Source organism: Lepus europaeus, chromosome 21, assembly GCF_033115175.1.
Source record: "Lepus europaeus isolate LE1 chromosome 21, mLepTim1.pri, whole genome shotgun sequence".
Taxonomy (NCBI): Eukaryota; Metazoa; Chordata; class Mammalia; order Lagomorpha; family Leporidae; genus Lepus; species Lepus europaeus.
This window is the reverse complement of record NC_084847.1, coordinates 19,041,476-19,057,054: the sequence shown is the minus strand read 5'-3', so window position 1 is coordinate 19,057,054 and position 15,579 is coordinate 19,041,476. Positions and strand designations below refer to the sequence as shown.

Genomic DNA, 15,579 nt, shown 5'->3' with positions numbered 1-15,579 from the left:
TTGAACTTTCTAAAGCAGAGAGAGCTAAGCTGTGTGTACTCCTACTGGCCCCGTGTCTACCTGCCTGGCTTATGTTCCTGGTGCCTTTCCTACACTTAGGATCTTTGTTTGGCTTTAGTTGACTGAAGCACAGACACCCTTGAGGCCAGGTGTGCACCCCTAGCAGGGATGGGGGACTTTTTTTGTGCCAAGAGTCATTTGGATATTTATAACATCATTTGTGGGCCATACAAAATTATCAGCTTAATTAAAAAATTAGCCTGCTATAGATTTATTGAATTTCAAGTGCCACCTACGTTTGTCCTGGCAGAGCCAGACAAAATGATTTTACAGGCCTTAAATGGCCCGCAGGAAATATGTCCCCTGCCCCTGCAAGAGGCTGTTCCCTTCTTCAACCCAGTTAGTCTCATTGAGTTCAAGATGGCATCTCCAAGGGCCGGCGCTATGGCGCAGTAGGTTAAAGCCCTGGCCTGAAGTGCCAGCATCCCTTATAGGTGCCGGTTCTAGTCCTGGCTGCTCCTCTTCCAATCTAGCTCTCTGCTGTGGCCTGGGAAAATGGTAGAAGCTGGCCCAAGTCCTTGGGCCCCTACACCCATGTGAGAGACCTGGAAGAATGGCTCCTGGCTCCTGGCTTCGGATCGGCACAGCTCCGGCCGTTGCGGCCATCTGGGGAGTGAACCAGCGGATAGAAGACCTCTCTCTCTGTCTCTACCTCTCTCTGTAACTCTTTCAAATAAATAAAATAAATCTTAAAAAAAAAAAAAGATGGCACCTCCCAACTGACATGAGCACCAATTACTCCCTCCCTATAGATAGAATCCTTCTTTGAAGGCTCCTCTTGGATGAGTAGTGCAATTACTAGCTGGTTGGTTAGGAATGAATACCTGACCCAGGCTCAACCAATCAGATTCTCTTTCCTATGACTATGAATGGAAACTCAAGAAATTTGGGGAATAGGCAAACTGGAGGGACCCAGGGAAGCCTTGCTCACCACAAGCCAAGAGAAACAAAGAAGGCAAGGAGGAAGAAACAGAAACCTATCCCAGACTGTTTTAAAGTTACACAGTCTAGTTTCTCATGAAGCCCAGGTATGCTTTTGCTTTGGATTGTTTCATTCCAATCAAATGGTGTCTCCTCTCTTCTGTGTCTCTCTTTCTCCCTCTCTTGTCCATGAACTGGTTTGGTGGTATCAGAAAGGAGTGTTCAGTTTCTCACAACTCAGTCATTGTGAAGAAACGTGCCAGCGCCTCCCACAACCACATCGTTGGTTACTGCTACCAACCCAGGGCTGGCCCTGAGTTGCCAAGAGCCTTTGGGCACTCCTGAGACACAAAAGACATGCCATCGGGGGTCAACTCCACAAGCGAGAATCTTCTCATCCCCTCCCTAGCCCTGCTTGCATTCTGGATGGATGCTATTCCCAGCATGCCTTGCAACTGAGTTATTGCTGGGCCATGGCAGCAAATTTGGGGAGGAAGGAACTTCTGTCCTTCAATGACTCATAAAATCTAATTCTATTTAAAAAAAAAAAGAGGTGCATATGTTCAATTGAAAAGAAAACAGTTAAAATAGATGTTTTGCTGAAGAAACTTAACTGCCTGTGCCCACTGGCAGTTGGGAGATTGCATGAATGTGCAGGGCTGACAATTGTCCCTGAGAAAAACTGCAGAAGGACTGGAGGAAATAGAATTCTTTTGTGCCTATGCAACAAGGCTTAGCTCCAGCCCAGCTCTAATAGCACAGGTAACCCCCACCGGATGTTTAATATGTTTTATTCGCCACCCCTTTTCATCTGCACTTACTATGCCCACTGTAAAGATGATGAACCCAGCAGGAGCACTGTTAGGTGATCTCCTTCAGGTGATGCCGTCGGTGCCCACAGATGCAGACCCAGGCAGCCAAAGACAACGGACACTCCATTTGTGCAAGCAGGACCATCCTTCCCAACCCCGTTTGCTGGAGACCAGTTCATCCAACAAGCAATTCTTTGAGAACTCAACCCCCTTCGAGAGGCATTTGCATCTATTTGGGTACTAACTTTGCCATCTTGTGGCACATTTTAAACAATGTCTGAACTGCTTTATGATAAGCTGAAATAATACAAATTCAAGAGGGTGGCAATTACCCATAGATCCCTCTCTAAAGCAAATCAATACTTTTGTCTACGCCCCCTTCCAATTATTTCCTCACCTCATTTTCCCTATTAACATCTCATATTAGTTTATCACCATAAACAAACTACAGATTTTTTTTAAAAAACTCAATGCAAGGATGTTTCTGATACAATTTTGCTTCTCAAAGAATGTTTTTAAAAATCAAATCTTCTTCATTTTAATAATGACAACAAGTATTCTATATATGCCTGGCTGTCTGTTTCACTTTTATTATCTATGTTTGGCCATTTGAAGGATTTTTTTTTTAATTTATATTAAGGGTCTTTTATCTCAAAATTTGAAGTCTCTAGCAAGGAAAACATATCAGATTTACAGCATGTTATACTAGATTTGTCAATGTTTAAAAGATTGCTGATTCATAAAGGAATTCTGGGTCACAAAATACAAAATGACAATCCACTCGGGCTACACCGGCCTCCTCCCTGCTCCTCAAATACAGCAAGCATGCTCCTGCCCCAGGCATTCACACTCCCTCTTCCTGCTGTCTGCATCGCTTTGACCCCAGATAGCCACATGCCTCACTCCCTGCTCGCTGGGTCTCTGCTCAAATGTCATCTTTACCAAGGACAGCCTGCCTGGACAATCCCATCAGATACAGCCTCTCTCTGCCTCAGTGCAGCCACGTCCACCCCCCTCCATCTGGGTGGCTGTTGTAGTTTACTGGCGGGCTCCCCCATCACAATGCAAACTCCACGGGAGCTGGGACTTTATCTCTTTTGTTCACTGGGGTGTATCCTACACCATGCTGCAGCTGGGGCCTTGGCCTAGCGTTAGGGTTAAGTTTAGGGTTAGGGTTAGGATTAGGATTAGGGTTAGCTGGGGCCTTGGCAGCAACAAATACCCAATAAGCATCGGTAAGAGAGGTCTTCAAAAGTTCATGGAAAATACACATCAAGAAAAAACTGTGTACAGATTTCAAAAAAATAAAGTTTATCTCTTAATTCCACTTTCCCCACAAGCTTTTTGAAGTGCCCTTGTACCCTCTCTATACTGGCTGTAATGCTGACTCTTGGGGTTACTGCCTGCTCTCCAGCCTCGCTGCCTCCTCGGGGACACTCCAGGGATCAGGGACACGCAAGGGTAGAAGATGAGCATGAGTCACGTGGCCATCTTCAAGGGTCTGCTCCAGAAAAGTGTGCCACCTTCCTGCTCAGCTTAGCCACGACAGCAATTGTTTGCCCCCAAATATAGACAGTGCCCCTAAACTTAAATAATCACTCCCACTAACAGAATCTTACCCAATTCTCACCATACCCGTGCAGTGTAGAGGGGTGACTCTTCCATGGCAGCAAAAGCAGCCAAAGAAAGGATCGCGAGGCATCCTGGGCTCCAGACCTGGGGCCATCACATACCTACTGCGTGCCCTGGGCCACCTCATCTTTCTGGGGGAGAGTTTTTCTGCAGGCATAAATGTGCATAGCAATGCTCATGTAGGGTGTTCTTTGGAAGAACAGAAACAAGAATGTGAAGTTAAGGTGCAGAGGTAGGATAGCAAATGCATTCAGGCTAATGGTTCTGGAATCTTACAACAAATGCCCGCCCCCTCTGCAGTGCTCTGAAAGCCAGCATCCTTACCTATAAGTTGAGGTTGGTGACAGTACACAGCCAACCAACAGAGGTGTTGGGATGACACAGCTAAACGAGATGCCTCTCTCATTGTCAGCTGCTACATTTTGTTCTTGTTTCAATCCCATCCATCTGGGTGGTCAACCTGGTGGTGACTTGACATGATGAGATAATAAAAGCTTGGGATCTGAGTTCAATGGACTTGGGACCCAGTGCATGTCTAGGGTAACATGCACCACTGACCCTTGATCTTTCACCTGTGAAACAGGATGATCGATAATCCACTCCGCCATAAGACTGATGTGGGGCAGGAAAGAACTGGTGTCTTTAACAACCCACACATGGCAGACGCCCAGTGAAAAATAAGTTCTGCTCTAGAGATATGAGCACTGATCTGTGATTTTACTTAGCAGTGGGGAAAAGAGCAAGGTCAGGGGCCAGCGCTGTGGCATAGCAGGTGAAGTTGCCGCCTGCAGTGCCAGCATCCCATATGGGCGCTGGTTCAAGACCCGGCTGCTCCACTTCCGATCCAGCTCTCTGCTATGGCCTGGGAAAGCAGAAGAGGATGGCCCAAGTTCTTGGGTCCCTGCACCCTCGTGGGGAACCAGAGGAAGCTCCTGGCTCCTGGCTTCAGATTGGTGCAGCTTTGGCCATTGCAGCCATCTGCAGAGTGAGCCAGCGGACAGAAGACTCTCTCTCTCTCTCTCTCTCTCTCTCTCTCTCTCTCTCTCTCTCTCTGCCTCTCTGTAGCTCTGCCTTTCAAACAAATAAATAAGTCTTTAGAAAATACATCTTAAAAACAAACAAACAAAAAAGAGCAAGGTTGGGTATAAAGGCTGGCAGATGGGGATTCTGACCCCAGGGTGTTGGGTGGAAGGCAGTCGGGACCGAATAGTGAAGCTGTTAATTGCAGAGCCCATTGGAGCCAGACTGCCTGGGTTCCAATCCTGGTCCTGAAATGTGTGAGATGGGTGGCCTCAGTTCCCTCTGCTGGAATGGGGATGACAGTAGGGTCCATCTGAGTGTTGTCATGTGGCTTAAAATGGTTAGCCCTGTGCCTCCCATAGAGCAGGCATTACTATAAGTCTTTGAAAAGAAGTTTAATGTATACAAAGTTAAAATACATGTGCTTAGCCAAAAAAACTCGAGAAAGAAATCACTTAAATGGGCGAGTTTGACTCAATGAGCACATGTGTAGAACACAGGGGAGATGGAAGGGGCTACGAGCTCTTCCCTTAGCAGGTCTCAGTTAGCCCGGGGACTTCTTGAGTGCCCCCATCTTATCTCTCCAAACAACACAGACCCAAGAGACCTTGAGACCTCTGATCCTCAACCAATAGGAAATCAATCTGTTCCATCCCTGGTCTTGATGGATTGGGAGATCGTGCACAGCTCTCCAACACAGGGTCTTCAGCCCCACACAAGACACAAACCCGTGGATCCCTGAAACTCAAGGCTTTCAGGGTTCTTAATGTCTCTTCCTTGCCTTGGTGCACCATTCAATGACCCAGAACTCTGACAATTCCCAGGAGAGTCCAGCCCCTCTCTCTAATTCCAGAAGACATATGAGTGAGGTATCCCAACATTAAAAGAACAGCCCCAAATCCATTCTACTTCATCGTTTTTACAACAGCAAGTTGCAAATAAAGACAATGTTCTTTGATGAATATTAATGATGAACATTTCCCAATCCCAACATATGCAAGTTGAAAACTTCTGCCCCAAGTCAACCTGGTCTCTCCCTTAAGAACAAGGTCTCGTCTCAGTATATTACAATGCTGAGGCGGTCTTTCCCCTGGTGATGCCAGCGAGTCAATACGGGGACCAAGAGTGGAAGAGGGAAAGGAAGTAGAGTGAGGGAGTCTGAATGGTTAAATCCTAGTCCTATCTGTCACTGTTTGGACACCTTTGGGCCTTAATTCCCCAAGGAAATACTAAAGATTTGGCCCATTAAGGTGTATCACCTGCCCAGTCTTTGTCAACTCCCCATTTGGCGAGAATTATCATTCACTTCATATTTTTCTTTTCATTGACTCTTCTTCTACTCAAATTTTATTTTAAAAGTGAACTTCAAAGCCACCACTGGAGCACAAGAGTGAACCAATTCATTATCTTGAAGCTACTAAGTAAAGGAAAAGAATCAAGCGTTCATCCTGTCTTTCCTAAGTAGCAGTCAGTTTGTGTGTGGCTATAACAAAATACCTAAAGCTGATTACTTTATAAAGCAAAGAGGTTTTGTGAGCTCACAATTCTGACTGGAAGGTATAGAGAGCACGGTGCTGGCATTTGCACCACGACTTGAAAGAGAAGCAGAAAGGGACTGGCCACTTGTAGAAGGGCACACCAGGGGGCAGTCTTACTGTATAGTGCTCCGTGCAGTGAGCACTAACACTCCTGTGATACGGTGTTAATCCATTCATGAGGATGCAGCCCACACGACTTAATTACCTTCTTCTGGGAATGACCAAGCTCCCAGCACAGGGACCTTTGGAAGACAAAACTATATCCAAACTGAGCCCTCCATGAACGGTACCACCAGGGAATGAAGCAAGAGATGAGAAGCCCCTCTTTATAAAGGCATTCCAATGGGTATATGAAAAAGGAATGGTAGAATTAGGGTACCATCATCTCAGTCCCCAGTGAACGAATGAAATGAATGGATGCAGGCACAGAGTGTCCATTGCTGCCAACATCACTGAGAGAGACAACTGGGAATTATGTGTCCTCAGATGAATGAACACACCACCATCTTTACTCTTGCCCTGGGGATTGAAGCCGATACGGATGAAGCCGTTAAGAACCAGCAGCCCATGGGCAGCATACACAGAGATCAGGGGAAATGTACGGAGGTGCTCCATGACCATACAGTCAGCAGAACCCCAAAGTGTGAAGACATTACAGGTCAAACAGCCTGGCACCTTCAGCAAATAAAAGAAGGGAATGCATTGGGAGAGAATTGGGTCACTTGATTAAAGACTCTACCGACACATCAAATTAGATGTAAAATATGAGGATACTTCAAAAAGTCCACAGCAAGTGGAATGAAAGATTTATTTTTGTTGCAAACAATTCTGAAACCCACGCTTGAAAAAATAAATAAATACACATTTTCCATGAACTTTTTGAAAACCTCTCATCTGCCTGGATTTCAAAAAAATTTGCAATAAAATCAACGTATCTTCTAATTGCATTCCAGGAACTTTTCAAAATACTCTCCTACAGTTGGGCTCTAAAAGCAGCATGTGGATTGAGAATTGGATTATAAATTAATCTTGAAAAATCCCTTTGGGCATCTGGAAGTCACTCCATCTTGGTTCTCAGAAGTCCCAAAGGCGAGAAGTAATGTTGGACCACTGTGCACTTGGGCTCTGGCCTCTCCCTTCTCAAGTAGGGAGGCCAAGGAATAATTTGAACAAGGAAAGGGTGAAGGGTCACTTGAAGGGACATCTCTTGCTCTCACAAATAGCATGGAAAGCACAGTCAATGGCAGACAGTACGTGCACGTCCCCCTGGAGAGCCACAGCTATGAGCTCACTAGTCCCTGCCTAGGACCTGTGTCCCCACCCTGCCTGTCCTCTGAGGGTTCTGTTGTCGGGAAACCCACACCCTCTTTAAGGACACCTATGCCAAGGCCTCAGGCAATCTGCAGAGATGTATTCAAGTGTGCATGTGTCTGAAGGGTCTGGAGGGATACATCCTGCTCCACTGGTTACAAAACCAAATGTCTGAGCTCTTTTATCTGAGTGGAGACAGCATCTGCCCAGGGGAAAGCGCTTCTCAGTGGCAATCTTGGGAATCTCCTCCGACTTCTCTGGGCCTGACATCTTTCTAGAATGAGAAGGACCTCGGTGTCACTCTGAGATGCAGCTGTGTCTGGGATTGACCCAAAGCCTGGAGGGGACGCTCAGGGCCACCAGACAAGTTACCATGGTCTGGAAGCAGGAGTGGAGCTGGGTGAGGAACGGTGGCTTCCCAGGCAAGGCCAGCACCCGCTTCTCTACCATGGTGCATTCCACGTCGTCATCTTGGATCACCACGTCCTTTTTGAGGATCTTCACAGCGTAGAGCTCATCTGTGCCCTTCCGCTCTGACAGCATCACCTGGGAGAGGGAGAGGAAGAGAGAGAGAGAGAGAGAGAGAGTCAGGGCAGTAGAGAGTCGGGCAGTTGGAAAGGCCCGGGGGAAAGCCAAGGGCAGCTGGTGTCCATTCCAACCCAACCCCAGCTCTGCACAGGTGCCCTCTGTGGACGGTCAATCAATAAATGACGCAGTCTGTAACCTCACATTTGGAATGACGGAGTGCAATCAACAGAGTTCTGTTCGGGGACAGACCATCAGGTATTGATCCCTTTGGGATATGTATTGATCAATGCTCAGCCAACATGGATAGACTATAAGCCCCATGAGGGCAAGGGTCTGTGCCTGCTTTGTTCACTGTCATAACCCAAGAGCCTACAATATAGTGCCTGTCACATAGTAGATGTTCAATAAGTATTTGGTAAATGGAAGAATGAATGAATGCCTGATAAAACAGAATTGAGGACACTTGTTCCTTTGTTCCTTTAATTATTTAATGTTCATGAAGAGTCTGCTAAGCTCTGGGGAGACAGCAAAAAACAGGCAGGTACCTTCTCTGACCCCAAATTCCAGAGAGGAAGAAAGATTCAGACAATTAATTACAAGGATGATTCATGCAATATTTTAATAGCATCTCTTGTTTCCTTGGGGCTTCCTTCCATGAGCTGTGGTCACAATCAGAGCCAGTTAACCGAAGTGACTCACGGACACATCATTATTTTCATTGGTTGTGACTGCCGGAGTGAACAACGGCCACAGGCATTATCTCAAGAAGCTACGTAGGAAGTACATTATGGAGAGACCTAAGCTGGGCTGGGGGCTTCCGGGAGGGCTTCGTGGAGAAGAAAAATCTTCCCACGGAAGTATTTACCACATGCGCTGTGTCATTTGTCAGACAGTAATAATCACCACTATACATCTCAGCACTTGTCAATGTACCAACCAGTTATTGGTTTTCTCTTATTATTTCTCATTTCCTCCACTTGTGGAGTAGGAAGTGGGTTCCACTATGAATCTATAATGTACCGTTATGAACCTAGTGTGCAGGAAACTGAGACCCAAGAGGACAAATAATCTGTCACACCACAAATTCAGTTCCAGATGCGACCAGGACATGAACTCAGGTTCATCTGACTGAAGTCCCTGCTTCCAGGGGCGGGTGTTTGGAGCAATGGTAAGGACACTGCTTAGGATGCCTATACTCCCATATCCCAGTGCCTGGTTTGAGTCCTGGCTCTGCTTCTGATTCCAGTTCCTGCTAATGCACACCGTGGGAAGCAGCAGATGATGGCTCAAGTAGTTGGGTTCCTGCCACCCACGTGGGAGACCTGGATTGAGTTCCTGGCTTCTCACTTTGACCTGACCCCATTCTGGCTGTTACCGGTGCACGGTGAGCGAACAAGGAGATGGCAGATCTCTCTCTGGCTCCCCACCCTGCCACAACTGTGCGTGTCTCTCACTTTCAAACACAAAACCAACATCACTGCTCTACACCCTGCCCTTGGGCACCAGAAGATACCTAATAAAACGCTCACGCCCAACTCAGCGAGGGGATGGAGAGAGTAACGCAGACAAGCTGAGAAGCAGGGGCAGCCCGGTACACTCCGCGCCAATCTTCGGCTAACACTGAAAGGCGTGGCTGGACTAACATGCAGAAGCTTCTGAACTCTCGCAGCCAGACACTGCCCTCACCCACTCACTCACAGTCCCCTGCTCCTGCTCCCAGTATCTTCTTCCTCATCAGAGCCAGGGGCTGCCATGGGCAGTGCAGACCCGGAGATTGAGAGCATTTCAGGAAGAAGACTCTGACACACAACTACCATGGCAACAGAATCCTTCTTAGCACCTTGTAACCTGGCGCCACACTAAAAGGGAAGAGCTGCCCCAAAGAGTGGCTCCAACCTGCTGGGCATTTACTCAGTCCTCAAAACAGATCACTGGCTTAGGGACAACGTAGGGCTCTGGTCTCTCCCCCTGGTATCCAGGGCTGCTTTTTCCTTCCCCAGGCTCTTGCCAAGTAAGCCCCTGTTCTAAGACAGAAAGAGCCCGGGGGGTTTTCTGAACTCAGGCTCCAGAGAAAGCTGGGCTGAGTGAGGGCAAGTGCAGGGAGGAGGCAGGGTGAGCAGAGGCACCACAGAGCCAGCAGGTTGCTGTTTCCAGAACTCCAGGCTACTGCAGGAGGGGCCTGGGCTGAGTTGTCCTCAAGTGTGGACGCCCTTCCTGACCCATTCCCCCAATCTGTGCACTGCCCAACAATCCTGACTGCCTGTAACTCCCCCTCCCCACCCCAGAGGAGGGTCTGGACACCGTGAAAGTGAATGCACTCATGACCAGACGTAGTAGCCTGTGTGTGGAAGAGAAACAGGACAGAATGGCTCAAAACTTCACCCTGCAGCAGCCACACAAGAGTGGACATCCTGCATCCACCTGGGTTACACCCATTTTATGGGTAAACAAGCTGAGACTCAGAGAGGTTAATTTGTTTGAGCTGTGACTGCTGCCTAAATGCTTAATGCCCTTCTGTGGTTCCCAAAAGCCAAACACTTCCATAACCAAATCCTTTCCTTGGAACATTCTATATCTACTGCCTGAGACTTCCAGGGTCCTCACTGTTTAGCCAGCCTGAGATGCAGCCTCCTCCTATAGCTCAATCATCCACTTAGACAAACTGGCCACTTGCACCCCTGAGCACCAGGACTACCTTGTCTGGATGTCAGCTACTTTGGTGTAGGTTTTTCCAAACTTCACTCATTCCTGCCTCCTTTCCGCACTTTTTTTTTTTCCCAGCACACAAACTGTTGTTTGCTTAGCATTTAAAACATCTAGCCACATTGTTATTTAACTAAATTTATTTGAAGACTAAACTTTACATCATCACTAACCAAGGCTTGCCATGACTAGTGATAGCCACAAAAATACAGAAAAGCAAAGCAGAGCTGGTAAACTCTAGCTGGATACAGCTGTCTGCCTCAGGGGCTGAGCCAGGCCCTGGGCTTTCTCCTTCCTAAAGGAAAAACTGACATTAGCAAATGTTAGAGAGCATATTATCATCCCCTGAGATCTATCATCTTCTCCAAGTCATTAGAAAATCATACAAAAATATAAAGAGGGGCCGGCATAGTGGCTTAAGCTGACACCTGTGACCATGGCATCTCATATGGGTGCCAGTTTAAGTCCCAGCTGCTCCACTTTCAATCCAGCTCCCTGCTAATGTGCCTGGGAAAATGGCAGAGGATGCCCCAAGTCCTTAGGCCCTTGCATCCATGAGAAAGACCAGGAAGAAGCTCCTGGCTCCTGGCTTCAGCCTGGCCTGGGCCAGCCCTGGAGGTTGTAAGCCATTTGGAAAGTGAACCAGTGGGTGGAAGATCTCTCTCTGTCTCGCTCTCTTTCCCTCTCTGTCTGCTCTCTGTAACTCTGGCTTTCAAATAAATAAATATAAATCTTCTAAAAAAGAAAATACAAAGAAAGAATCATCTTTTGATGTGTCTATATCTTATGATATAGACAGTGAGAGAGAGACAGAGAGAAAGGTCTTCCTTCTGTTGGTTCACTCCCCTAATGGCCTCCACGGCCGGCGCTGTGCCAATCCGAAGCCAGGAGCCAGGAGCTTCCTCCTGGTCTCCCATGCGGGTGCAGGGCCCAAGCACTTGGGCCATCCTCCACTGCCCTCCCAGGCCACAGCAGAGAGCTGGACTGGAAGAGGAGCAACCGGGACTAGTACCCAGCGCCCCTACTGGGACTAGAACCCGGGGTGCCGGCGCCACAGGCAGAGGATTAGCCAAGTGAGCCACAGCACTGACCATGATGTGGCTTAGTTTTATATCAAACTACTTGCCACCCAAAACGATCTCAGGTACCAATGGAAAGCATTAGGAAATACGGGTTGCATTTGTACAATTTTCTGAAATCATTGAACAGAGATGTGTGATGGTCTCAGGGCCTTGCCCTGTCCTAAGCAACATAGGCTCGAGGGCAGAAGTCAGCATGAGAATACCTCTGACATCATGGGAGCAGAGGGCAAAAAGTGACTAGGGTTTGGGAAATTGCCCTCAAAATAAGACTGACCCCACGAAACACCAGCAATAACTTGGGAAGAGAATGGAACTGAATCCTGGAACAGGACTTAGCACACTCTCCTGCAAAGAGTTGAGCAGTAAATATGGCGAGCTTCATGGCACAGCCTTGATATGAACCACAGGGTGAGTATCCTTAGTTGAGTCTCATGCCGGTGCTCAGAAAGACTCCGAGTCTGGAACATTTCTGATGACAGAGGTGCTCAGACTGGCACTAAACTCTACTGAGAAAGTAGCCACCAGAAGCAGCTGTAGTTGAATCTTGAATTTCCTCTCGCATGTCTTTCCCTTCCCCCAACTCTGTCATTAGAAGAATCTTATGATTGGGCAGCAGGCACAGTTGGTTACAGCTGATTGGATCACAGGCAGCTACTTGACCTAAGCTGAGCCAATCAGATTCTCTCTCCTAAGGCCTTGCCTTCCAGCTCTCACTCCCACGTCTCGCGAGGCTTGGCCATTTCCTGTTAGAAACCTCAAAGTCCCTTTAGTAGAGTTATTCATGTTAGTTTGAGTGGATTAAGGATGAGGAAAGTAGGATCCAGGGAAGTTAAATGCTTGACCAAATTCACTCCACTAGGAAACGACATCTCCTCACCCAGCTCCCACAAGCACGCCCTTTCACCACACCCATCTCATCCTCCCAGGTACACACCAAGTGTCCCCTGGTGAGCAGATTATTGCAGGTATGTTTCAAATTCAACTCCTGGGCCAGCGTCGCGGCTCACTAGGCTAATCCTCCACCTGTGGTGCTGGCACCCGGGGTTCTAGTCCAGGTTGGGGCACTGGATTCTGTCCCGGTTGCTCCTCTTCCAGTCCAGCTCTCTGCTCTGACACAGGAAGGCAGTGGAGGTTGGCCCAAGTGCTTGGGCCCTGCACCCGCATGGGAGACCAGGAGGAAGCACCTGGCTCCTGGCTTCGGATCGGCGCACCATGCAGCCGTAGTGGCCACTTGGGGAGGGGGGGTGAACCAACTGAAGGAAGACCTTTCTCTCTGTCTCTCTCTCTCTCTGTCTAACTCTGCCTGTCAAAAAAAAAAAAAAAATTCAACTCCTGATCCAAGTCCTGGTCCTCTTTTTCCTCCTGAGGCTTGGGACCCTGGGGGCTCATTCACAGGTACAGACAGAACAGTCACTTCCTTTATCTCTTTCTTATGCGACCACCAAACCAGCTATTCATTTACTAGGTGAGATAAGCTTAGTTGGAGTGACTGTTGGAGGTACAATTCTATGTCCCCCATGGAGTCCACAAGCTCTGTTGGGAATTTTGTGCTGGGTATGATGCTAGCCATTGACACCATGCCCAATAAACAGGACAGACACGACCCTGCTTCCATCATGTGGCTGGGGAAGATCCTACTGCCTCCACCTGTCCGTGAAGAGGACTGGAGAGGAAACAGCAGAAAAATAGAGCATTGGTAATGGCAACAGCCACATTCAAAAATGTTCCTTTAAGTGGAAGTGATCTTTTATTAATTGTCCCAAGCAGTTTCTGGAGCTTGCAGAAACTTAATACCAACTTGGAAGACGTGGGCTGTTTGATCAGCTGTCCCTCTGTCTCCAGACTGAGGCTTCCAAACAGAGGGAAGGGATGTGTTGGAGCGATGTTCTTATCTAATTCCAAGCCACATCTGTTACCCAAGAATCTTCTGGGTGTGAGATGTGATAAATAGCAGCTCTCCAGTGACAGCAAAGGAAAGAGCAGAAAGCAGCCCAGGGTTCCTGGAGAGAAACTTGGTTCTGATGAACTTTCCTGGTGAATCCCAAGAGTGGAGTGTGTCTGGAACCATGGCCCCTGACCCAGAGGACAGTGACCAGCAGTCGGAAGACCTGGGATGTGTCTGAGTTTTACCACATGCAAGTTATGCAAGCTTGAGAAATCTACTTCAGTTTTCTGGGCTTTGGTTTCCTCACCTCTAAAGTAGGGCTGCCCACAATACTTAGTTTGTGATGGTGCTGAGGGAAAATTGTGGGATTCAGAGTGCAGAGTGCCCACCTTAACCAAGCCCCCCTGCTTGGCAAATGATGCACACTTACATCTGGTAAGGATCAGTCTCCCAGGGTGGCCATAAGCTAGAACCAAAAACTAGGCAGCTTCAAACCAACAGGAATGTATTGCCTCAGAATCTTGGAGGCCAGAAGTCCAAAGTCAAGGTGTTGTCAGGGTGGGCTCCTTCTGCAGGCTCTGAGGGAGAATCTGTTGGGTGTTCTGTTCTCTCCTAGTGCTTGCCAGCAAGCCTTGGCATCCCTTCGCTTGTAGACACATCACTCCCATCTCTGCCTCTGTCTTCACGTGGCATTCTTCCCTGTATGTTCTGTGTCTGTGTGAAATGTCCCCTCTTTATAAGGACACCAACCATGGGATTAGGACTCACCTTAATCCAGTATGACACCATCTAAACAGATCCCACCTAAGTAAGGCCATGTTCACAGGCACCAGCAGTCAGGACTTGAACACACATTTCTAGCGGGACACAGATTTGCCCACTGCAGTGGTTATCACCAGCATCACCCTTCCCAGAGAACAACCATGGGGACTGTGGGTGCTCCTTTACAAAGCACCCATGCCCAGTTTTCAATGGGCTAAGGAGTTTTGTGCTAGGAGACCTGCCTGGCCAACTGCTCACTAATGTGAAAAGGAAGAAAGAGCAAGGGCACACAAAGACCCTATTCCCTCCTCCTTCAACATACATCTGCCAGAAGTCCAAAATCAAACTGAGTCATCCTCAACTCACCTTTCATCCAATGCATCAGCACGTTTTGTCAGCAGGACAATTAGAACACACATCCAACCCAACCTCCTTGACAACTAAAGTCCCCTTGGTACTCAGCTTGGTCCCCACCCCCACCCCTACCGCCAGCTGCCTCTAACCGGGTCATTGCTTCCACCCTGCTGCTTCCAGGTCCCACGCATTTCAACAATGCTCTCAAAACTCAACTTGGTGCATGTCACTCCACCTTCTGAAGACCCTCATTGGTCTCCCCATGAGAAGGCAAGCTCCATGAGGGAGGGTCTTTAGACAGACAAGTCCACTGTTGCATTCCCAACATCTAGCACATTCTAGACACTCAATACATATTTCAGAATAAAGGAATGAAAAGATCTGAGTCAGGGGAGTAGCTTATAAAACTGTAGATCTAGGGGCCAATGTTGTTGGTAGAGTGGGTTAAATTGCCAGCATCACATATCAGAATCCCAGTTTGAGTTCCAGCTGCTTCATTTTGGATCTAGCTTCCTACTAATGCAGGGGAAGATGGCCCAAGTACTTGGACTCTTTCCACCCACAGGAAAGACTGGGATGGAGTTCCTGGCTCCTGCCTTCAGCCTGGCCCAATCCCAGCCATTGTGGCCATTTGGGGAGGGAACAGGTAGGTGGAAGATCTCTGTCTCTCCTACTCTATAGTACTTCATTTAAAATAAATAAATAATAAATCTTTAAAACAAAAGCCCTAGGTCTAAATCACTAAAAATCTTAGCACTGGGGGCTGGTGTTGTGACACAGTGGGTAAAGCAGCCACCTACAATGCCAACATCCCATATGGTCTCCAATTCATGTCCTGGATGCTCCACTCCCAATCCAGCTCCCTACTAATGACGTGGGAAAGCATCAGAAAATGAACCAGGCCAGCGCCGCGGTTCAATAGGCTAATCCTTGCAGTGCCAGCACACCGGGTTCTAGTCCCAGTCGGGGCG

General features: G+C 47.9%; 1 protein-coding gene across 1 annotated transcript in view; it reads right to left on the bottom strand.

Annotated features, from left to right (window-relative positions):
- Positions 1-15,579, bottom strand: part of PRKCB (protein kinase C beta) — a 354,584-nt gene that overhangs the window by 56,672 nt on the left and 282,333 nt on the right. Inside the window, exon 11 of the mRNA XM_062180053.1 lies at positions 7,667-7,840. Within this exon, the coding sequence (XP_062036037.1) occupies positions 7,667-7,840 (174 nt within the window). The remainder of the gene's footprint in view (positions 1-7,666; positions 7,841-15,579) is intronic.